We start from the raw sequence: 24,709 nt of genomic DNA, 5'->3' as shown, positions 1-24,709 counted from the left end.
TCCCAATTATATATTTCCTTGTATTTTTATTGTCCATAGTGTGCATGACCCGTTTAATCTTGTATTCCTGTATTTAAGTGTTTGAGCGGTCTCAAAGTGGTGATTACATCTGGTTATGCGGTACTGAAACTGTGCTTCACACTTTGTTCTGTATAAAACTGTTAAACTTAAAGATAAAAACATAAAACATAATGATGGTGTACCTTTTCTCTAATGGTGTCTCCTGGCACCAGCTGGGGCTCAATGGTGATGAAGAGACTGAGATAAGTTCCTTCACTCAGACTGCGGATAGCATCGTATCCACCTTCACTGCCTAAACTCCTCTCCTTACTGTATCCCAGCAAAACAGGAGGACTGGACACCTTAAACGTTCCATCAACCTAACCATACAACATATGAACCTAATATTAATCACTGATCACGTAATGAGTATCATCATCATCAACTCAATGTTAAGATTTGGGTAAAAATCTCTGAATCAAGATTGAATAAATGAGCAAGACTCTTACCCGAGACTGCAGGTAGATGGTGCTAAAGGGAATCTTGATGGAACCGAGCCAGTGTCTCTCTATCCGAGTGTGAATCGTGTTTCCTCTCTCTCTCTCATCCTGAAAACAGATGCTGTATGTAAGTTACATTGAACTAAACAAGAGGGTCTGTAAAATGGTGAACATCTAAATGTTCCTCACCTCCACTACATCACAGAGAAGCTCATCGAAGAGGTTGATGAAGACTTCATCTCTAACCGACTGAAGACTGGTGGAGCTGTAGTCTCCATTCGGAGCACTGAGATATAGAAACAGTTTAACATGGCATGAATCATGTAAAAACACTGATATTATTTTGGGTTCACAAATGCAATCCTAGAATGCAGTTTGGCAAGCATGGTAAAAAAATCTATTCAGTAAAGGAGAATGTATTATTTTACTCAGTATCAATGTGTGATGTGTATTTTTAAGGTTAGCAACATGCTAAAAATCCTGTGATTAGCACTGTCCTATGTCATGCATGCAGTTATAATGCATAACTCACAAGGTTTTGAAACAGAATTACAGTGTTTGTGTTTATTTGTCATTGTGAGACCTGACGTCAGATTGCTTGAAGATAAAACTGACCTGAATGGCAGTACAATCTCTTCATTCCAACAGGGGTTTGGACCCTCAGCAGTAGACGTCTGGAGGACTGAACGCTGGAAAGACACCTCCACAAAGGGCCGGATCAGAGGCTATATAACACAAACACATACACCGGTCAGTAAAGGTTAACTTCTGAAATAAAAAGACTCCTTACGTCACCAAGTTTGTTGCATTGTTTAAAAGTGAAGTTGATTCTGAATCCACTTGTTTAACTGCAGTTAGTGTGTAATGTTTTTGTCTGAGCACAAACAAAATCTGTAAAGTTACAATGCTCAAAGTTCAATATTTGCCTACAACTAAGCCTCTTCCTGGGTTAGTGACATCACAAACCCCAAAATTTACATAAACCCTGCCCTGGGAACACGCAGCAAGGGGGGCTTTTCAAAACAACATACTGGGACAGCGAACCAATCTCAACATATTGAGCATTTCTGAGGGAGGGGCTTCATAGACCCAGGAACTAACAGCCTATTTTAATGAGGATGGAAACATCGGTGCAGAATTAAGATAAAATATATGAAAAATAATGTTTTTTTTAAACATAATACAATCACGTTACAGTATATCCCATAAACACAATCGAACCTTAGAAACGCCTGATCCCCCCATGATAAAAGTTAACAATTCATTTGATATTAAAAATATACTTCTGTTATTTTACTTCCTTTCTATTAGTGCTTTTAATCCTGCACAGATGATAGTGTACAGATTTGCAGCTGACAACAAACAACTTCACTATTATTATTACTGTTTTACAACAATAATTATTAAAGGTGACATAGAATGATTGAATGGGGTATTTATCCTTGATCTGTGATGTGGCATGCAGAGAACAAAATTTTGGTTGGGTCTGTAAAACCTTCTTAAAAAACTCTCTCACAAAGCTATATTAGGGTGGGGGATTTTAAACACGTGATTTTGCACCTCTTTGTGCTTAACTGGCAACCTCAATATGAAATGTAAGCACTTGACACTGATTGGCTGCCTTTGCTGCCACTCAAAAGAATGTAAACTTCGCCGTCTTCAGAACACGGACAGACCAAAATGTTACAGATAGAAAAGCACACCTCAGAACACGACTCAACATTTCGCCTTGAACTTCGCGAACACTGCTGCAATTTACTTCCCGTTGGAGGCGAGAGGCCGGATATATGCAAATTATTTTGAAGGGGAGGGAATTGAATGAGAGTGGGGGGCGTGAGATGCATTTTACGTAACATGTATCCATTGTTCAGATTGGGCCATTTTCTGGCGGATATTTCTAAAAGAGGAATTTCTATGAAATGGAGATGTTCAGAATGTCTAGCACTTTTCGTATGTCCGTAAATGCGGGTAGACTACCGTTATTAAACTAAGACAAGTTTTTTTTCATTCCCTGTCACCTTTAAAATAAAATAAACCTCTTTAACATTTATTAAAAAACAATAACCACAAAATGTAGTAAACTGAGAGGAAATGTTCAGCTGATCATATTGTCATGTCTGAGGGGTGTTACCTGTCCGAGGGGCCACTCACTGCCCTGTACGGGGGTCTGGGACGGTGCTGTAAATGTCTCTGTGAAAGGTCGTGATGACTTTGCCGGTGCAGGTGGTTTGCTGAAAATACAATACATAACTAGTTTAATTTTTATATTTTATACAGAGAATGTGTGCGGTATGGGCAACCATACGTAATATCCACTCATCAACTGTAATGATGTAACTGATAGAATTTTTGTGACATAGGACCCCGAATCAATTTCAAACTGTGGTTCTGAGACCGTCTTTAAAAAATGTTATGGTGAAAATTCTCAGCAATGGTGTTGAATGATTCATTTACACATAGTTTATCATAAAGCAAAACACCACTTTGACATATAAACAACAATTAAAGTGCTTACAGTCTAGTACAAGTGGTTTTGGTCTATATGCCGTATTGGCTTCAGAAAAGCTTTTCACAAACCTATGGGTAACGTCACGGACACTATGTCCATATTTTTTACAGTCTATGGTTTGTACCTGGCGTAAGGTCTGCGGATTGGGATGTCGTATCCTCTGATGATGTTCACCAGGACCTTGATGTCTCCATCTGAGAGATTCTGAGCCGTCACCTTCTTCCTCTCCTTCCTACAAGGCTTCAGGGGTCGTTTGGGTTCAGCCAGTTTGAACAAGTTCAAGCCCAAAACTCTGAAAGAGGGTTCAGCAGAGAGTCAGTATGGAGATACACATAATTCACTGGAGTATTGGTCAGGTATACTTTATTTAACTTGACACTGAGAGACAGCACAGTCTTACATATACCAATGAAACTAATTTGCTTCACTTCTCTACCCAGAACAAACATTAATTGACAGAAACACAGGCTGATACTACTAAACAAACACAGAGCTACTTTTGTCACCTGATCTTTACTTTTGGTTTATTTGTTATTCAAGATTCCGTTTCTTTTATAACTAAAGCATACAAAACAAATACAGCACCTTGAAAGATGATCATACAATCCAAAATGCTTTGATTGTGATTGATGTTGCACCAGAACCATAAGCACATAACACATTTGAAATAATCCAGTTCTGCTTTTGGCATAAACATTGATTGTAAGTAACTTTTAGTAAATAACTAATTTGGATTTTGGTTAATATTAGCTATTAAGCTCTTATTTGCTGCAGTTTAATCCTAATATCATATAAAGATGTCTATATATTATAAATGTATATATAATAACTACTGAGTGATTTGTGGGCCTTCCTGTTGCTTTATGTGACATCAAACTCACCTTACGACAGATCAAACACTCTTTATGAGTGTGTGATTTCCACACTAACACACACACAATCACGCGCACACACAAGTGCGCACACAAACACACACACACACACACTGGGGACTGGAGTCATAAATCTCACACACCATAATTAACAGCTCATGAACACATGGATCAGAGGGCGGGAACACCAGGGAAATAAAGGAATACACAGGACTTTAAAGAACAGAAAAATCCTGAAAACGTACCCAGAACCTGCACCACTAAATATACAAACATAAAAGACAAAAAGAGAAATAAAAGCAAAAACCGTCAAATATTTACTTAGCTGAAAGCTAATAAAACTGATAGAGGTGCAGAGCTGATTAAACATTTAAAGCCACCTTTCCACTGTGCACGACATTTGGACATGACTGTTGAAGTTATGCCCCCTAGTGGCAGTTGTAATAGTATTTCTGTTCATTCATAAATTTGTGCCAACATGTGAGAGAAGTTCATAGAGAGTAGCACAAGTTAAATCTTGTATGCATTTAAAGCTCAAATTGAATCCAAAAATTATGCATTCGCAGAATGACTTCCTGTTTGTCGGCTCTCGTTTGTCATGTACGGTGGAAATGTGGCTTAATAGTCCAAACTGTCATTAATCCACCTTCTAAACCCCCAAAACCTTTAGTTTATAGAATTTAATAGTTATTGAGTAAATTGAGAAGTTTTTATTTAATAGTCATTTAATATGTATTGTTATATGATTACTTTTGCATATTTAAATCCATATCTATATGTAAAAGTGGGTAGAAGGCTTAAGATAAGTAAAGGTTGAGTCTCCAGTATGGCTCTGTTAAAGACAGCATAAGATATAAGATATATTAGAAATAGGGCCATTTACCCGATACTGGGAACCTCGTCCTCTGAAACCACGTCAGACAGGATAAAATGATGCTTCGCTATGAGGAAACGATTAATGACGGACTCTCGCACCTGAAACAGAAAAGAAAAAACAGAGATTTAGTTTATTGAAAACTCTGTACTTTATTTTGGGTAGATATAATATTCTTGACTGGGAAAGTCTAAAAAAAATACAACGATACCTGCTTAATGTTTAAGATTTTAAATGGATAAGCTCCATCACCACTTAGTAATTTTATTAAGCAGAAAAAATTCAAACAACACATCTACATGATCTTCTCAGAGAGAGGACGGCGTAATTCCCTTTAGGTCTACCTCTTTTAAGCCCGGGATACACTGCACGATTTTTGGCTGTCCCAGACAATTGTCGCAAATTCTGTGATAGTGGCTCTTAATCTGTGGTCCTATGTCGTACAGTGAGAGAGGTTCAAAGACGGCCGTTTTCCCGGTCTTGCGTCCAAACTGAATGAAAACACTATTTCTAACTTTTCTCAATCTTCCTTTTCAAATAGGATATCAAACGAGTTAACACACATCTTCACTTGCGTACACAAGGTGAAACCTGATGTGAGATTTGATCGTAGCTACCGCTCACATCCATTTGTAAATGCCAAGTCTTGCGTGGCAAGAACCGTAAGTACAGTTTTCTGTCGTACCCTCGCTTCATAAATGAGGGCTATTGTCAAACACATTACCCCTGTCCAATGTCACTGAATAAACGTTAGATAGAAAGCAAGAGAGACAATGACATGAGATAAGATGACAGAAGGGAAGCATAAGACCGTGTGCGTCACTTACTTTCTGCAGATATTTGGCAACGAGAGCTCGATGTGCATCAATGTGCTCCTGTGTATCAATGATCTCTCCCTCCTTTATTCTCCTCTCATAATCCTGGAACACACAAACACTGCGTTTATAAAGTGAAAGTGACATCTTTGTCAAGTATGGAATGCATGTGACCTCTGTATTTAACCCATCCCAATGAGTAGTGAACAAACAAACTGCAAGTCGTAAACACACACAGAGCAGTGGGCAGCTATCACTACAGACATTTACTTCACTGTTTAGTGTGTGTTTTTGTCATTTCTGCCTAACAGTCTGAGCATTTCACCTAAAGAAACTGGCACAATTTGAGTACACATGCCAAACTCCCATTATTGACGTCCTATGGCTAAAATATAAACCTGATAATTGTGCAACTGTCTGTTCACAGAAACTGAATGAAACGATATACTTTCATTTGGCAGCCATGGCTTGTTTTCGTCACTTTTTCCATCTGCTTGGACCCTGATGAGTGTCAATTGATCTGATTACTGTTACTGTATACGCCCAAACTAATTAAATAAAGTCATCTGAATCCCCTCTGTGAGTGTGATCAGAGGCAGGGATTAGGTAATCTGAGGTAATATGAGAAGTAAAAAAGTTAAATTCCTGAAGGTTTAGCATTGGCAGTCAATACATTGTGCTATACTGCTGATAGACACAAGACAGAGGTCACAACAACAATTTATTAAAAATCATGTCATTTTTACTCATTTTTTTCAAACCTTTAAATTTTCATTCCTCAGCAGCTAAACATTATAAAAGCTTTTCCAGTCCCTTCCTTGTTTCCCATGAAAGTGAATGAAGATTGGGATTCACTAGAAAAGTTGCAATGTCTGATTTAAAATGTTGATTTTATTGCCATTACTGATTTCACTGATGTTGCTTTTATTGAAAGTGACTTGAAGTGCATTTCAACCATATCTATATTTGTCTTCACTGGAAATCAAACCCATGACCTTTTGAGTTGCTAATGCAACGTTCTACCAATTGGGCTACAAAAAAGGGGAGCAAAAAAGCAGTGTGTACCTTTAAATGCAAATGAGCTACAGCTCCTCAATCCCTTACCAATGGCGCTTTTCCATTGCATACGCATAGTACCCCACGGTTTAGTTTAGTTTGGATCGGGTCAGCTCACCTCACTTTAGCGTGGTTAGCTTTCACTTCGCGAAAGTTTAGTATCACTTCGCAGTGGGAGGGATTATAGGCGTATCGTTACATTTGCGCTGCCTACTGCTGTGACATCATACAAGTGAGAGCGTCCTTGTACATTCGCATACATTTATTTATTTATCAGTCCGCCACAAAAGTAAAATTGGCCACCACAAATAGATGTTTGCACATCGCGTTTATCACTAACGGAGCCTCTATCTCTCATGACAGTTTCTGTTTAAACACCCGTGGTGTCAGTCGACGGTGCTCTAAAGCAAACACTGATCACAACAATTGTGATTTGTTGAAATTTCAATATTTTTTCATTAATATTTAAATATAAATGGAGGGTGCAAACGTGATATTGATTCAATGATATTAACATTGACAAATCAATGATTTTAATAATTGTTTCTATGGTTGCATGCTATCTAGGTTCATATCTAAAAAAAAGATCTTAACGCTTTCTTACTCTGCATACGTCTCCTTCATCGCTCTTATTGGTTTTAGGTCTATTCAATTGCGCCCAGAGGCTTTTGAGCGACTTCCGTTGGTGACACCCCTTTGGAAATGATTCGTCAATTAAGCTTTGCCAGACCATAATTCAGGTACTACTGAGAATGATCTGGTTTTATCCAGGCTAGTCTAAACACCTTGTAAAAGTGGGTTTTGCATAATATGTGCCCTTTAATAATACTGCTGCAGTCCTCATTTACTTTTCCTTATGCAAAGTATCTTTGTTCTACTGAAAAAGGTCATATGGGTTAAAATAAGATGAGAGTGAGTTCCTGATGAATTTTTATTTTTGTGAACTTTTATTTTAAAAGGCATTCTGACTTATTAACCCAGTTTAAGAGTTGTATTTCTCATGATAAACTAGACCCTGTTTGACACTGGATTTGCCAATCGTCATGGTTCTCCATTCAGGAGTCTGAACCACCGGCGGTAAGAAATCTAATCTCAAGTGTTTTGTTGGGAATCGACGCACAAGTAGGCTTGCCGCGATAGTCGGTGAAACGGTGATAACCGGTGCTTCAGCCTCTCACCGGTTAGATCACTTGCCCACCGCGACACCGTCTTTACCGTCGTTTTAATATTTTTGTGTAATTTAATCATTAAGTTTCATTAGAGAGAGCAAACTGAATGTGTCTGGTGCCTGAATTCAGTGGAGCTGAACGCGCCTCACGTCACAGGGCAGCAGGTGTCAGATTTCATTTATTCCTGTCAGAGTTTGCGAGGCGAGCTGACTGACCAGATGAAGGCAGAAGCCGCGTGCTTAATCGTTTTTGTTATAATATATGATGTTTAATATAAGCGAGATTGTTTTGTTGTGAAAAATAATAAACCCATCATTCAAGCAGCGCTTTATGTAGAAGTAGCCGGTTGCTCTGCTTGGGACTGGCTGGTTCTTTGAGAATTACCTGTCCTGCGCACATTGACTCAAGCACTTAAGAAAACCAGCTGTTGCGCTCGCATTGCATGCAAATTCATACGCAATTTAACGCAGCGTACGCAAGCACTGCATTTAAACAGTTGCGTAATTCAAAAGTGAAAGTAAAATGTGCACGTCTGCATGCGCATTCATAAGCCCCTCCCACACGGTGACACCGGTATCACCGGGTTTGTGACGCGCTGATTAACCGGTGGGAAAATTACGTCACCGCGGCAACCCTACGCACAAGTGCATTTAATGTAAACAACACAACATATAGCTGTGCTGTACTCGTAACTCTTTATCTCCGCCCACCATACGCTTCCACAAGTTAGGCCTTTTTCTGTTCTGTCTTTTATAAATCTGACAACAAGGAAGACTCTATGGACATATGAAGAATGTAATACTATTCTACAGGTACTCAAGATTAACATGAGATTGGCAGAAACTGTGTGTGTTATGTGATCTTTAAGTGATCTCACCTGGAAAACTTTATCAGAAATCTCACGCTCCACAGACGGGACACATTTAAAGTTACGGAACTCCGGCACCTCCTGACTCCTGAGCCTCAGCAGACGGAAACGACGGGAACACTGAAGCTCCTCTTCAGACAGGAAATTAAACTCCTCCTGAAGTTGCTCCAGACGGAAATACTCAGGAACCGCCACCTCTCCACCACTCGCCACCTTTAGAGACAGAAAAAGAAAGAGTTACCTTGAAAGACATGAGGTCATTTCATCTGTGAAGTACAATGTAGAGAATTTTGGGAAACATACTGAAAGCAGCTGCATGATGTAAGCGTTGTTGGGGTCATTGGGGTCAAGACGAGACTCAGTCACCCACTTTCCCAATTTCTTCATGTCGTTCAAACTAGATGCACCGATACATGCAATTGCATCCATCTGCCTGAAACCACTAAAGATCAAAAGACATCACAAACACATCACAGCTGGACAAACAATTACATTTATAACACAAAAAATGTCAATGTAATTTTAATTTATCTGTATAACTGTATTATGTCCTTAGGTCTTCAATTATTGTTTTATCAAAATCATTTTTTGAAAATAAAATTAGAGATATTTGCCAAACCTCATTTAAGTCTCATGATACCAAAGGAAGAGAATTCTTTGATGGTTTTGAATGTCCGGTGGTTCATTTTGTGAGTCAGTTATTAATTCAATAACCCTTAATAAGTTCAAACTCTGCACTGTGCATCACGTAAATGTACAAAGTGGAGAGCTAGATCTTTCTAATGGGTCTCTCACCTGTACATGCCCCCTCCTGGATGATTGGACGGAGGAGCGAGGGGAGCATCGTCCTCCCCTACGGCCCAAGACACGCAGCAGGAGATCTTCCCTGAGGTCAGGAGGGTCTGTGTGTTAGTGCCGTCAGCTTCGAAAGAGAACGGCACACCTATCACAAGGCAAATTTCGGGTTACTCGATTGATCTCACAATGTTGTACGTGTATTACAATTCAATTAGCTGTGCTGTCTTAGTCTGCAGCAGTTTAGGTTGTGACACAGTTTATGTGTAGGTCTGTGCATGAATGTTTGTTTACCACTGCCAACACCCTCATGGTTGAACGTGACTCTCTGGTTGCTGCTAAACTCCATCTCCTCAAATGGTGCGCTGCCGGTGAGAACAGACGTTTCTGGAACCGGGACACACACCTCGGCCAGCTGGGTGAAAGACGAGCCGATAGTTTCGAATATCTTTGAGAAAATAACATGTGTTCAAATATAAAATGTTTAAAGTCTTATTAATACATTTTATGTGTAAACAAACATTGTACCTGCAGTTTGATGCTCTCTGGCCAGTTCACTATCTTCAAATTAAAGATCTGACCAAAGTGAACCCTGAAATCCATGTTGAGGTTTCGACTGTCTGTTCTAGAAACTTCTTTATCATTGTAGAGGACCTTAATGAAGAGGGCACGCTTGGCCACCTCCTCTCTACGAGTAAATTCACCACTACACGGGACAAAAACAACACGCAATACGCGTTACTTTTCCTGAAAAACCTCTAGGGTGTTGCATGCGGATTTAATTATGATCTTGATCTCTCTTGAGATCTCTCTTCAGTCGCGAAATAAAGGTCTGAGCTCTGTATATCCATGTGTACTGTATGTTGTGTTCATTTACCGGGGACACTGCTCATTGGGGGTGACGGGCCCTGAAACAGTGAGTTCTGGAGTCAGAACCGGTTCTCCGGGTTTCCTGCGAATCCTGGCAGCCTTCTCCCGTACCTGCGCTTCCACAGCGGTCATGTCAGGTTTCTCCGGAGGGTCTGGCTTCTCTGGCTCCTCACCCAGCTCTTCTTCACTCTCCTCATCCTCATCTTCATCCTCCTGCTGTCTTTTCATTTTTTGTTTTTTCTTGAGGGCTTTCTGAAAAAATCCAAACCTGTTGCAAACATCTACTATCTGTAGCATTTCAAGCTATTCAAACAAGTCGAAGAGCTGCAACACCCCAAACTTTTCCAACTTTCTCCAATCATTTTGTTCACTCAAATGGTTCATTTCATGTTTCATTTATGAACCAAGACAGCAGCTTGAATCTGTTTGTGTGAATGTGTAATTTATTATGAGCTGTAGAGTAACACAGTAGTACCTGTCTTCTCCTCCAGGATTTCCATTCTTCGTGTTGTCTCCTGTACTCTCTCATCTTTCTCTGATAGTCTTCCTCTGCCTCCTCCTGCAGTTCTGACATTTCCGCCACAATCTCATTCTCAAACTTCAGTTTGTCTCGCTCCGTCTCCACCTGCTCTCTGTGAAGGTAACACATAGTTGCTTAGTTTACAAAATGAAGCGGGCAAAAGCAAATGACAGAAGCTTTACCTCCTGATGAAGAGTTTGTAAGGCGTGTTGGTGAATCTCTGAAAGTCTCTCAAAGCTTTCAGCTCTTTCCACACTCGGATGATGTTTTTGAGGAGCGCTCTGTCCTTTTCTTGCTCCAGATCACGCTGTTGACGAGTGTGTCTGAAGATACAAATACGTTATAAATGTGTTAAGTCATGCGTCATAGAAAATATAGAAATGTATCTACTATCATTAACACACTATACATATTATTGTATTCGATAGTGTTTGATAAAATGGGTCATCTACAAAAGTATTGCTTCATATATCAGTGCAAAAAGTGTTTTGTGGTGCTTTGACAAACAGTATCAGCTTTGTTCATGGCAAAAAAAGTTTGCGGTGGTTAGATTTTCAGTTTTGAAACTTACAGGATGTACAGTCAAAATTGCTTTACCTCACTTCCTGTTTGTACTCTGCTATCCTCTGTTGGGTCACCTGACTGAGAGCCTCGCCCCTGTGGAGCTCCATCATATTAAGAATCGTGCTCCTTAAGCCATTCAGCTGAAAATACAGCAAACAGACACATTCAGAACGAATGTCAGGAGCAGTAAACTAAGTTATGATGTGACTCCTCTGGGTAACCTTATCAGTCAAGAGTTGTGTGAGATTTTTGTGCTGTGTGGTTAGGTGTTGATCGTACAGCTGGGCGAGACGGGCTCCCAACACATGCTCACGGCTAAAAAGAGGGTGATGGGAGAAAATGAGACCAGATACGTCTACATCCAGCTGGTAGTCTGTTGGGAGATCATCTGTTCCCGCAATGTAACGGTTCACATGCTTAGACTTCAAAGCCTGAGAAAGATGCAAAGAAATCAAGAAAGTGTAAGTAATTATGTTGCAATTCTCATACATATCAATTATGTATTTAAACTTTCTATAAATATCATGCCAAATAAGCTTGAAAATGAAACTTTTTCATGTCATGGAAATACGCATGTCCATTAAATCTGCAAGACTGGAGGGTGTTTGTCATTTTAGGTGCTTATGGGTAGGGTTGCAAAATTTTGAGAACTTTCCGCCTCTTTGCAACCATACTTATGGGCACCCTCTTTTCGGTCAATATGCACCCTTGATGCGCACTTTTCCTGAGCCCACATAAAACATGTAACAGAAATGTCCTGCCACTTGTGAGGAGGAGGGCACTGTAGCTTCTCAGCTGTAAACTGTGTATTACACATAATAACTTTCACAGCCAGGGTTCGACAGTAAGGATAGTCAGATGGCCCGGGGTCAGCGTGAATGATGCTCGGGGCTAGTTGACAGAACTGTTACTTGCTGTAAAACTGGCCAGTGCTTCACAGTCACATAGTTCATCATCTGCACGTGTTTTGAGGCCTTGCCTTTTTAAATATTCAATCAAAGAAGACACTAAACAGATCATGTCAATGCGCTACGTGAGCCCGCAGCAAAAGACTAAATCAACAATTAGCCAATAGGCAGCCATTATGCAAATGTGTTATATGTCCACATCAACATGTTACTAAGTAACTGAAGGACTACAGCTTAGCCATTCGCTAAAGTCCAAGAAATGTGATTTCTGTTAAAGACGATAACTCACTTTAGCGTAGGCTTGTGCAGATCGTTTACATGTAAGGGGTAATGTATAGGCAGCAGGTTGTAATCGCAGAAATGTTTTGCAATAACAACCATCTGTCTGTAAACTATCCCGATAATTACACAGCTATTTACCTTAAAATTAAGGTAAGGAACATTAAAAATTAATTTGAAAGGTTTTACTTGTTCATATTAAACGATGGCAGACCTCATGCGAGGAAAACCCGTTTTTGTTCAAATGTCATGAGCACACTATTTAGTTTAATCATTTGTAAATATAATGTCATATATGTTATGAAAAGACATATTTATATACGGATTAGATTGTATGTTTATGAAATGCAATCAAAACTAGTACTGTACTGCCTTACGTACATCAGGACTCCTCTGGTTTCTCTCTGGTTATTGGCCAGATACAGCTAAAGTCTATCTGATGTTTCACATTTTTGTGATGTTTTGTTTTTAGTTTCTCTAGTTATGTTAAATTTGGTTTGCATAACCCGAAAAGGCAGCTTCAATCAGTTCCATGTGTCTTTAAGTGCTTTAACAATCTGATTATTGGATTTACTTTACAGCACCAATCACGTCTGACTTTACACAATGTTATGTGTGTCCCATCTCTCCATTATGATCAGTGTGTATGAAGCTTTCAGTAAAACATGATACGCCCTTCGGCCCGGTTTCTCACCAGAATCTTGTGACATCACCACATATCTGAAACAGATCTCGGTTCTCACACCTCATATCGCCCTGAATATTACTGGCTGCTCATATCGCTTGGCAAAAGTATTGCATTTTAGTCCTGGATAGTGTAAAGTGAGTACGGCGCCATGGTGTGTTTTACAATATGAAAACATTCCAGTTATCAAGAATTCAAGTGTTCCCACAGCTTTTGACAAATTAATTTTAATTTGTTTTATGACTTTAACAGCTAACTGTGATTTCTGCACTAGAAAATAAAAACATTTATAGACGCTTTTTAAAGTGCACTTAAGAGTAAATTTTAGAGCGTAACACAATAAGTAAAACACATTAAACCACACATTATAACATATTAAAAATATATTAAACACAAAATAGTAAAATTCTAAGATATTTCATGACAATGAAAAGGTTTTATACTGAATTATGTCTGTTTCTTGTGAGTTATATTTTGTTTAAATGGCATGAATCACATAAACATTTCTAAATCCAGTGACTATGTCTTCCCCAAAGTGCTTTATGTAACAGTTTGGCAAGTTTATAAGGGCTACATTTTACACTGGCAACCAATTTAGCTTTTTGCACAGATGTCTGGTAGAGACTGGATGTTTTATCTGTAAAATGTGATTCTGAATCCAAAATTTATGTGATATCTAGTGAGCTATATCTAAATACATCCAATTCGTAGATGTTTATGCATTGCTATGCAGGTGCTGGGCTGTTCTGAAAAATTGTTAGGGCATTTTTTTACAAGCATAAGTCTAAACATCCCTTAATGATAAGATCTAAACAGTCTTTATGATATTCTGGTCTCTAGATATTGCTTGGGACCCTCAGTCTTTTACTGTAAATGGTCAAGGTCATTGCATCACAAAAGCTTGTGGGTTTGATTCCCATAAAACACATCTAAAAAAAACTGGAGGTGTGCCAGAATATCACATCTGTGGATTAGGCAGTGGAAATTCAGCCAAATCTTCAATAAAAGCCTGTAAACTCTCAGCCAGCCAATCAAATTGGATCTTGTTGTAACTTGGAAAAGCTCATTTTTTGTTTAATTCTAAGCAACTGTGAGGTCAAATAAGATTCCTCACCTTTCTGAAGACGGTCTGCAGAGCTGGATCAAGCGCATTCTCCAGGTGGAGGAGAGGAGGTCTGGAGGAGGACTCTTTGATTGGGTCAGGCAGAGCCATGATACGCCCATCATCTCCAAACCACTTCCTGCCCTGGTGCAAAAATCACAATGAATCTCAAATACTTAATACAAATCACATTTTGCTCAGTTAGGACAACTAAAATTCAGGCATACAAAAATAATTACAAAATGTTTTTAAGTAAAATTGTTCATTTTAATCAAAAGAGAAATATAGCGAATTATTTAAGCCCTCAATGTATCGTTGGGAGTCGCAGGTAATTAATTAATTAATTAATTTTGTGTTGCATGTGCTTTTTTGACAGTCAAAGAAACGGCACCTAAAGACTTGCAGTTCATGAAATCTAAAATCTTCTTTAATGTTCAACTGAAGAAAATGTCACCTTTATTTTGAATGGCTTGAGGTTGTAAATTACAGCAAATTTTCATTTTCATTCATGATTTTCATTTAGTAGCTTAATACATTTTTGTAGCTTTGGGGCATTTTGTATCAAAATTCAGTAGAAAATACAGTGGTGTTGAAAAGTCTGAGACCACTTTTGTCTTAGATTTTTATAGTGTTTTATAGTTTATTGTTTTTTACAAATAATTTTATCAGACTAACTTTGTTGTCTCACGATAAGTCATTTCAAAAACGTTCGACTTCATGTGGCACCACGCAGACCGTCATGTAGATAACATCTAAATATAGCAAAAGTGACTCTAAAGCACACAGAGCAGTCTACTCCCCAATCGCTCTCGCAGTATTTAGTGTAATGCGCTTGTAAGTTCTTGTGACGCCACATGAAGTCGAACACACCTCTTCTATCTTGTCCTTTAAAAAAAAGCTGAAAACACCAGGCGGACGCACAATGTAGGCACTTGCCTTTGGCGGGTAAGCGTTTTGGTTGCTTTGACACTTCTGCTTTGTTTATCAGTCGTTAAACAATGGGCCGGTTGGTTGTTGTGATATTTGTGTTGGCCAGGGTTAGGTTAGGATTTGTTTGCGTTTCACCCAAAGTTGAACACTGCCAACTGTTGGCGATTATGAAAAGTGCGGCGCTCAACAATAGAAAACATACAACGTCTGCATAAACGCTTTGGTGTGCACGCTACCTTAGTGGAAACATCCTTACTCAAATAAATTACCTCGGCCTGCTTCACGATGCGATTTTCCAAAATGTTCTGATTGGTCAGGGAGACAGATGGCCTCTCTCCCACATACAGCCCCTCCTCCTCCAGATAGCGAGGTCGCACATTCTCTGGCAACTTATCAGAAGCAGGAACTGTAACACAGTCACACAAACACAAACTATAATAATCATCTTCTCATGTTTTAGGAAGGTTGTGTGTTCTGTAGGCTCTAAGTGCTGATTGGCTGTACCTGGCCTCATGCTCGGAACAAAGAAAATCTCTCTCTCCCTCTGCAACTGCCTGCTGTACCCCATATACTCTGCCCTCCTCACTTCCAGGAAATCTTGTTCTGATTGGTCGATGATGAACAAGTCCTCTTCCTCATCTCTGACTAGTGGGGCATCTTCATCCTAGATGCATGATGAATAAGTATGTAACTGACTTTCTGTCTATGGATATGATATACTTGTTTTTAAGGATTATTCTTTAAATGTATGCAAAACTCCATATTACCCTGGCTTCTGACTGCTCTCCATCGTGCTCTCTCTCTGTTTCACCCTCTTCCTCATCTTCCTCCTCGTCTTCCCCTGATTCAGCCTCTTCGTCCTCTTCTGCCGGTCTTCTCTTATGGTGCTGTCTCTCTGGCGGCTCGGGGTCAAAGTTAAAGGTGAAGAAGTTGTATGCCTCTTCAGCTGTCGGCAAACCAGCATCAGCCTGTACAGTTTCCAAAACACAATCGATTCAAGGAAAAAAATTCATCCAAATCTGTCTAAAATCAATGGATGACTGTTGAAGTCCTGGAGAACAAGAGGTTTTTACTATTGCATCTCAATATACATAGCGGCAATAAAGAGGAAATTTTTACTCTTTTTTCTTTTGCTGCACGCCTGGCCGCATCCCGAAACGTCAACCTGGCAGCAAAGGATGAGTCTTCATCAACTCGTACATCTAGATCAGTCTGGAAGAAGACACAATGAAACAGAATGTAAGCAAATGTCTGTGATTATCACATCTATTTGCTGTGAAACAAACATCAAGGTGTAGTTACAATATTTGGTTTATGACTACAGAGACTTTACATGAGAAGAAACTAAGATAGACTAAAAACTTCAGTACATCTTTGTACTTACATCTCTGTCGAATCTAGTGAGGGTTTCTCTGTCTCGTAGACTCTGCAGGCGACTGACAGGCTCAGTAATGGTTTCTTGCTCTAGAAGACTAGCAGCTTTAGACTAAAGGAAAGACACAACAGTGAAATTTAATTATAATGAATTATACCATGGGGCTGTTGAATGCTTTATTCTGGTTGGTTGAAAAAAGTGCCACATGTATGTATAAACACCTAACCTGTCAAATGTCTTAAAATAACCACCAGAGCAATGTCCTAGCAATGTCTGTAGTAACTGTGGTATAAGCAGAATAATTGACTCCGGTCCTTTGAATTATTTGAAAATAATGCACACTCCTTGGGTGTGCAGCAGAATTCTCATCAATTATTCTTTACATAAAAGTTTGCTTATTCTTTGCATTGATCATACAGTACTGTATAAGCTTCACCTTGGCTGCTCTCAGCTTCTCAGTCATCCTCTGCCTCATTGAGGTCTCTGATTGGCTGGAGCCCGGCCTTATGACTGGACGAGGAGGAAGGTCTAGAGAAAGTGTGAAAATTACAGTGTTGTGGTCTGTAAGTGCTATAAGTCTAAAATATTCATAATTGCATAATCCTTTCCTGTTCACAATGATTTAATTTTTTTTTTACTGGAGTGACAACAACATTTTGGACTGTCTCTCCAACATATTTTCTTCCACCCACCCTGCCAGCTAGGGTCTTCCTAGGGTGTTTTCAGACCTGCAGATCAATTGCTTTGTTTCGAAACCAAGGGTTAAACGGCTACAACGTTGCAATTTTATCTTGGTTGGGTTTGCATTCACAAGGCTATATTATTTCCAAACAGACCAAACTTTGTTAATACAAGCCACATGCGAGTAAACTCTCCTTTTATTGGTCAGAGTGCATCTGTTTATTTTTCGTGATTTCGCTCAAAGTCGTCATCCGCCAGGATGGACAGACAGCTGCTTTGCAGGATTATTTTGGGTTTTTAATAACTGCTGTTATTACTTCCTCATTTTGAGTAGGAAGCTAAACTTAGGCGGGACAACATTCTTACCATGTACCTATGCGCAGAAGAGCAAATAAAAAATGTTTAAAGGAAAAAGCAGACTTTGGTTTTAACTACTCATGTAACTGTCTTTAAATAGGGAAAACATGGAAGTGTTTGGTGGCTTCTAAATTCATCCCTGTTTGGATCCTAAGGAAGGAATGGGGCTAAGCTAAATGCTAACACATTCACGACAAGTTGTACAAAGATTAAGTGCACGCATTAAAAAAAGATAGGTATGTATTAATTTGTCTAAGTTGAGGTTAGAACATAGTAAAATATTGAACAACGGTGGTGTTTTCCTTTAATAAAACAATAACCCTGTTCATTGGTCCATTAGGTCAGACTGATTTTACACTTATACTGAACCGCTCCAGAGTTTGCTTGCATCGTGCTGAGACCACCTCGTTCAGGCGTTCTCAGAGCGATTGTTTTGCTGCGGATCTGAGCGTGATTGCTGTGTTCACACATATGCATAAACCAGTAGTGCCCAAACCTTTCCTACTTAAGGGCCGAAAATCAAACCTGACTGAGGGCCATGGGTCAAAAGTAAATATTGCGGTGTCCTGATTCTCTTAATTTATAATTTTCTAATATTTAAAAATAAATAAGTAAACATTACTCTGTTTATGCATAACTAATGCAGTTTATTTTCAAAGGTAACTGTTGTAAAAAAGAAATCATTTTGAAATCACTTTGTGCCACTGCCTCGACCTCTCCATTATTAGCCTATGGTACCCAAGTCTGTTGAGTTTCGTGATGCATGCTATACACATTCAAGTATAAATGTACATTAAAAAAATGACTTTAATTCCTTGCATCATAATTTGTAATATACAAATAAAATGAGACATTCTAGAAAATGTTTAATTAGAAATATAAACATCTGCATCAATGACATTAATCTTTTTTCCTTTTCCCATCTCACATGGCATGACGGGCAAAATTAAAGGTCATTGCGGGCTAGTCTCAGCCTCAGACGTCACGCCCACAAACTGTTGGCTGAACGTCTGATTATTTTCGTACACTTTTCTGGAAACCCTGTGAGAATGTTAAAGTCGTCTTTGATTGGTTGAAAAAAACGGATTTCCAGGAGACGCGAGTGTCGCGAATCTCGCGATTAGTTTCGGTGCCTGGAAAACAAAGCTCTGACATTCCATTGAGGAAGAGAGTGTTCACGTGGATAATAATGAGCAGTTATCATGATCAGCTAAACATTGGATTCTCAAAAATATGCAAAGTTCGCAGCATCGACTCTCTAAAAGACGTCCAAGAGTTTAGCTTGAGGTAGTTAGTGGAGTCAAAAAGTTTGGTTCTCCTGAATTGCTTGTATGTGTTAAAAAGTGGAGAGATATGCTTCAAACAGATGTTTAACGGGAGCGTCTCATTGGTGTGGCTGTTGATGAAGTGCACAACGTTGTCCTATGGTGAGTAATGTTGTTTATTTAGATGCTATTCGGTTGCGGCTGGTTATTTTAATAACTGACTTGTTGCCAGCCGGCTCGTTATTGTGGGGAGTCCGAAACGTGACGCTAGATGAAACAAACTGTGATTGGTTGTTTGACATGTCGGTCAAACAGCTCATGGGCGGGCTTTGTCCAGAAAAAGCACGCAAGACTAATTGCGGGCCAACTTTGGCCCTAGTCTGGGCACCTCTGGCCTAAACAAACCGAACAAAGTGAGAAAACGCACCAGGTTCCAGAACAAAGGCTTGGGTGTGAAAAAACACCCTAACACACACAATGGTCCAGCCTCCAGAGTGGATTCTGTTTAAAAACAGCTTCTTAATAAGCAGAGAAAATGCTAGAAAGAGTTGTATAAATCAGTCCGAAACTAGTTGCCAAAGTAAAATGAAAGTTTTCTGACCTGTACAGTAATGGCACACTCTCACCTCTAGGAGATCGCACTGCAGCCTCTTCTTTCTCCTCTTGTACTGCCGTCACCTCATCCAACATCTTTACTTCATCTGGAGGAGACTCCAGGGCCATTTCCTTTAGCAGCTGGAACACACAAGTCATGACACTCAGAAAGCCAAGTATGAAATGGTTCATTTATGCAATCACATGTTAGTATGCAAACTTGTGTTGGTAAGATTTTGATTGTTAAATAGTCAATAAATGTCTATAAAGGACTTTCAAACGTTAACACAGGCCTATTGATACTAAAAGATGCATATAAATGTGTACAGTTACTACAGTGCTGACCTTCTTTTTTCTCTTCATGTGCTTTGCTTTAATCGAACGTCTGAGTGTCTCACCGGGATCTTCTCCATCTGCCAGCTCCTAATATCACCATTTAAACAACACACTGATAAAAACATATGCTCACATAATTTGCCATAAATAATGAACAGCATAACAAACATACTGTCATATTTTGAACGGTATTACGTGTTGTCAGTTTCACTAGTGTTGTCTATTTATGAAAGTTTTGCATAAAGTTAAAAAAAGGAAATAAAACTTTCAAGGTGGTATAGGGTGTAACGTTGAAATTCCTAGTTGAAAGCTGAAGAGTTGAAATGACAACACATTACTTTTCCCAGTGGTTAAAATCAGTTTGTTGTTATCTGGACATTAATGCTTGACAAGAAGAATGACAAAGACTATTAAATATTCAAAAGAATACTTACGTCTTAGATTATATAAGATTACATAAAACAAACACCCAAACTAAAGACATGCTATAGGAAAAATGATGTAGATGCAGCAGACTTTAGCACAAAAGAAAGGTAGTTCACTCAAAAATAAGCATTTTGCCATTGTTTATTTATCTTTATTGTTGTTTGAATTATTTTCTGTATTCTGTGAATCACAAACAGCTTCTTATGTGTGATGATGTACTGTATGATGTCAAGCTCCAAACAACTTTTTGCTATTGTGAAATATACCAGACTGAAGTCATTATGCATTTCAATCCCACTGAAGCTTTTAAATTGCTTCATTCATTTGGTGACGTGGCCATTGTGGCAGGTCTGAATACTGTACTGTATATTCAAACTGTGTTCCCAAAGCCATTAAGCTTGGAATATAGCACATACAGTATATGCTACTTTAATGACACTTTCATGGAGCTTTCTTATTTAAACTGGACAGTACAAATCCATATTATTTTTATTGAAAAATATTGGAAAAGAGATGTTTGTATCAAACATCATGATGACAAAATTTTCATTTTTATCACCTCAGAACATCACAGAAAACGTGTGCAACATTCAAGAAAAGACTCATGCAGCAGAAATAAGTTTGGTATATTTGGTTAGAAGGTTAAAGGAAACTGAAATTGTGAAAACAGAACCAACCTCCACCGTAGTGTGATCATTCTCCTTAGACAAACCCCAGTCTGATGGAACCAAAGCCTACAGCAGATCAGCACAGCCTTCATATGCAAGCCATCACAGGTGTGTGTGTGTGTGTGTGTGTGTGTGTGTGTGTGTGTGTGTGTGTGTGTGTGTGTGTGTGTGTGTGTGTGTGTGTGTGTGTGTGGTATAATTTATTCTATACCACATCTTCTGTGTGACAAATTGCTAATTTCACATATCTAGTAACGTCAGATAGGCACAAATGCAAATACAAATGTCTATTGCAGGTATCCCTAAGTTTTACATTTTTTTTAAAAAGCGATTAAACATTTTATGAAACACAATATATATACAGCAATACAGTAAATTATGCTATACTGACAGCTTATAATCTTACTGAAGCCAGTCGTGTATATTATGCAATACTATGGCACTGCACTATGCTACAAAATAATTAACTAGTTTTACATTGCCTTTTTAGCAAGTATACAATACTAGTTAGGTTGATATGGAAAGCAGTCACTATACAGTATGTACATTCACCTAAAGGATTATTAGGAAAACCTGTTCAATTTCTCATTAATGCAATTATCTAATCAACCAATCACATGGCAGTTGCTTCAGTGCATTTAGGGGTGTGGTCCTGGTCAAGACAATCTCCTGAACCCCAAACTGAATGTCAAAATGAGAAAAAAGGTGATTTAAGCAATTTTGAGAGTGACATGGTTGTTGGTGCAAGACGGGCCAGTCTGAGTATTTTACAATCTGCTCAGTTACTGGGATTTTCACGCACAACCATTTCTATGGTTTAAAAAGAATGGTGCGAAAAGGGAAAAACATCCAGTATGCATCAGTCCTGTGGATGAAAATGCCTTGTTGATGCTAAAGGGTCAGAGGAGAATGGGCCGAATGATTCAAGCTGATAGAACAGCAACTTGACTGAAATAACCACTCGTTACAACCGAGGTATGCAGCAAAGCATTTGTGAAGCCACAACACGCACAACCTTGAGGCGGATGGGCTACAACAGCAGAAGACCCTACCGGGCACCACTAATCTCCACTTCAAATAGGAAAAAGAGGTTACAATTTGCACAAGCTCACCAAAATTAAACAGTTGAAGACTGGAAAAATGTTGCCTGGTCTGATGAGTCTCGATTTCTGTTGAGACATTCAGATGGTAGAGTCAGAATTTGGTGTAAACAGAATGAGAACATGGATCCATCATGCCTTGTTACCACTGTGCAGGCTGGTGGTGGTGTAATGGTGTGGGGGTGTTTTCTTGTCACACTTTAGGCCCCTTAATTCCAATTGGGCATTGTTTAAATGCCACAGCCTGCTTGAGCATTGTTTCTGACCATGTCCATCCCTTTATGACCACCATGTACCCATCCTCTGATGGCTACTTCCAGCAGGATAATGCACCATGTCACAAAGCTGGAATCATTTCAGATTGGTTTCTTGAACATGACAATGAGTTCACTGTACTAAAATGGCCAACCACAGTCACCAGATCTCAACCCAATAGAGCATCTTTGGGATGTGGTGGAACGGGAGCTTCATGCCCTGGATGTGCATCCCACAAATCTTCATCAACTGCAAGATGCTATCCTATCAATATGGGCCAACATTTCTAAAGAATGCTTTCAGCACTTTGTTGAATCAATGTTACGTAAAATTAAGGCAGTTCTGAAGGCGAAAGGGGGTCAAACACAGTATTAGTATGGTGTTCCTAATAATCCTTTAGGTATGTACAGTATTTAATAAAACTATAATGTACTACAATACTTTACTGTAAACTGGGCTTTTAAGCAAGTATGCAGTACTGGTATACACTGTGCATAACTATTATGCAACTCCAGCAAAGGTTGCAGTTCTGAAAAGCGGTGGTACTTGAGACCAAAAGAATCCTGAACTAATTCATCATCTTATTTCACTTTAAAAAAAATCTTTTGCACTTATTAATAACTTTTAATTCCTAGTTTTGTGACCCTGTTGCCCCATTTAGCATTTTTTGTCAAATGGCCACGCCAGTTTTGCAATTTTTATAGCATTGCATCTTTCTCATAGGAATTTAATGACTTGGGAGTTACGTTTTTATATATATATTTTTTTTTACTCATTTTACTGTGAATGAAAACCTGCGTAATAATTATGCACACCTGAATATAAGGTGAGTTTTACTTCCAGCCATGATTAACAATATATCACTAAAAATATGGAATATTAGTATTGATGTGGTTTGGAATTGATAAAATATGCTTGGAAAAATGTGATCAAAATAATAATTATGCACACAGTAGTAATCAGAAATAGCAGACTTTATGTGTATACTGTAGTATGCAATACTATACTGTACTGTGCTGTGCTACTATACAACAATTTCCCATGCTGTACTGGACTCTTTGGCAAGTAAACAATCTAATATGATTTATCTGGAATGCAGTCCTTGTTTGTAAAGTATGCAACGCTATAATGCACTGTAATGTCCGATGGCATATATGTGCTGGCCTACAGTTTTTATTGAAAAGCAGTGCTTGGATATAGTCTGCAGTCCCATGATGTAGTGTACTGTACAACGATATACAACACTTTATCGGACTGTATACTAGACTCTTGAGCAAGTGTACAAAACTAGTGTAGTCTTTATGAAAGCAGTCATTGTCGTTTTGTGTTGTTTATACCTCCTTATCATCTCTGACTCTTCCCATTGACTCCTGCAATGCTCTCCGCTTCTTCTTTATCTTCTCCCGTACATCACTAAAGACAAACACACGCGTTTACTCACATTTTATTATTTCAGCTGTATCAAATCCTCACCGCAGTAGAAACTGTAAAAATACCTGGGCGATGACATTTTGGTGGCCATGGATTGAGATTATTCAGAGTTGCATTGACTTCATGTCAGATCATCAGACACACTTTACGCGAAGTTCATGCTCAGACTGTATTAAAACGTTAAAAAGCTGTCTAAAGAAAGCTTCTGAAGAAATAGTAAACGATAAATAGTTAAAAGTGCAATACGCAAGCAACGTGCATCTGTAATCCGTCAACGTAGGAAATAAAGATGTCCCTGAGCAAGAGACAAACCGCTGAGAATACAAATACATCTCGAGATTATGCGAACAGTGCTAATCGAGTAAAGAAGCACGCATTTAATCTCATAATAACTGTTTTCTTACCGCCATATCGAGTATTGCTGCCTAGTAACGGGTGTAAATAATAATGTGCAACCGAACATGAACACATCAACACGCGTTAGGTCCCGCCCACTCTGCAGCAGAACGTATTTCTATTTGCCCACAAGCATGTCAATGACTTCATGCGGCGCCGCAAGAATCGACAGCCGGATGACGTCGAAGTTCCGCGAGAGCGATTTGAAAGCAAGCTCCTCCTTATGATTTCGCGAATCATTCTCGCGGTACTTTGACGTCATTCGCTGTCGATTCTTGCTGCGCCGCATAAAGTCGAATAAGCCTATCATGATTTAGTTTAGTTTAGTTTGGTTTAGGTTTAGTATGTTTTATTTAATCGTGTAATAAAATATTTTAGACATTATGTTTCAATCATTAAACAATCACTATGTTTATTTTATACTGTTGCTACAGTCTGTTACCACCACTGATCTATATAAATGACTGGACTGCGCATGACGTCACACTTGTGAAGCCACCGCGCCGCCA

The 24,709-nt window shown here is 39.0% G+C and overlaps 1 protein-coding gene across 2 annotated transcripts in view; it reads right to left on the bottom strand.

Moving 5' to 3' along the window:
• cc2d2a (coiled-coil and C2 domain containing 2A) overlaps positions 1-24,283 on the bottom strand; it is a 31,691-nt gene extending 7,408 nt beyond the window's left edge. Inside the window, exons 1-30 of one of the 2 annotated variants that reach the window (XM_055188635.2) lie at positions 23,870-24,283; positions 23,711-23,786; positions 21,028-21,084; positions 19,934-20,011; positions 19,621-19,729; positions 17,128-17,219; positions 16,701-16,802; positions 16,436-16,528; positions 16,084-16,284; positions 15,821-15,980; positions 15,586-15,722; positions 14,399-14,530; positions 11,634-11,843; positions 11,446-11,552; positions 11,031-11,171; positions 10,804-10,960; positions 10,336-10,580; positions 9,987-10,164; positions 9,753-9,906; positions 9,459-9,606; positions 8,967-9,105; positions 8,673-8,876; positions 5,583-5,675; positions 4,765-4,856; positions 3,134-3,301; positions 2,632-2,731; positions 1,116-1,225; positions 690-786; positions 510-608; positions 204-380 (exon numbers count right to left, since the gene is read on the bottom strand). In XM_055188635.2, coding sequence (XP_055044610.2) covers positions 204-380; positions 510-608; positions 690-786; positions 1,116-1,225; positions 2,632-2,731; positions 3,134-3,301; positions 4,765-4,856; positions 5,583-5,675; positions 8,673-8,876; positions 8,967-9,105; positions 9,459-9,606; positions 9,753-9,906; positions 9,987-10,164; positions 10,336-10,580; positions 10,804-10,960; positions 11,031-11,171; positions 11,446-11,552; positions 11,634-11,843; positions 14,399-14,530; positions 15,586-15,722; positions 15,821-15,980; positions 16,084-16,284; positions 16,436-16,528; positions 16,701-16,802; positions 17,128-17,219; positions 19,621-19,729; positions 19,934-20,011; positions 21,028-21,084; positions 23,711-23,786; positions 23,870-23,895 — 3,882 coding nt within the window. In that variant the 5' untranslated portion in view covers positions 23,896-24,283. The remainder of the gene's footprint in view (positions 1-203; positions 381-509; positions 609-689; positions 787-1,115; positions 1,226-2,631; positions 2,732-3,133; positions 3,302-4,764; positions 4,857-5,582; positions 5,676-8,672; positions 8,877-8,966; positions 9,106-9,458; positions 9,607-9,752; positions 9,907-9,986; positions 10,165-10,335; positions 10,581-10,803; positions 10,961-11,030; positions 11,172-11,445; positions 11,553-11,633; positions 11,844-14,398; positions 14,531-15,585; positions 15,723-15,820; positions 15,981-16,083; positions 16,285-16,435; positions 16,529-16,700; positions 16,803-17,127; positions 17,220-19,620; positions 19,730-19,933; positions 20,012-21,027; positions 21,085-23,710; positions 23,787-23,869) is intronic. The other variant, XM_055188636.2, reaches the window with a different exon arrangement.
• Positions 24,284-24,709: the final 426 nt, after the last annotated feature.

Source organism: Misgurnus anguillicaudatus, chromosome 13 (assembly GCF_027580225.2).
Source record: "Misgurnus anguillicaudatus chromosome 13, ASM2758022v2, whole genome shotgun sequence".
In the NCBI taxonomy this organism is placed as follows: domain Eukaryota; kingdom Metazoa; phylum Chordata; class Actinopteri; order Cypriniformes; family Cobitidae; genus Misgurnus; species Misgurnus anguillicaudatus.
This window is presented reverse-complemented; position numbering and strand designations above follow the sequence as displayed.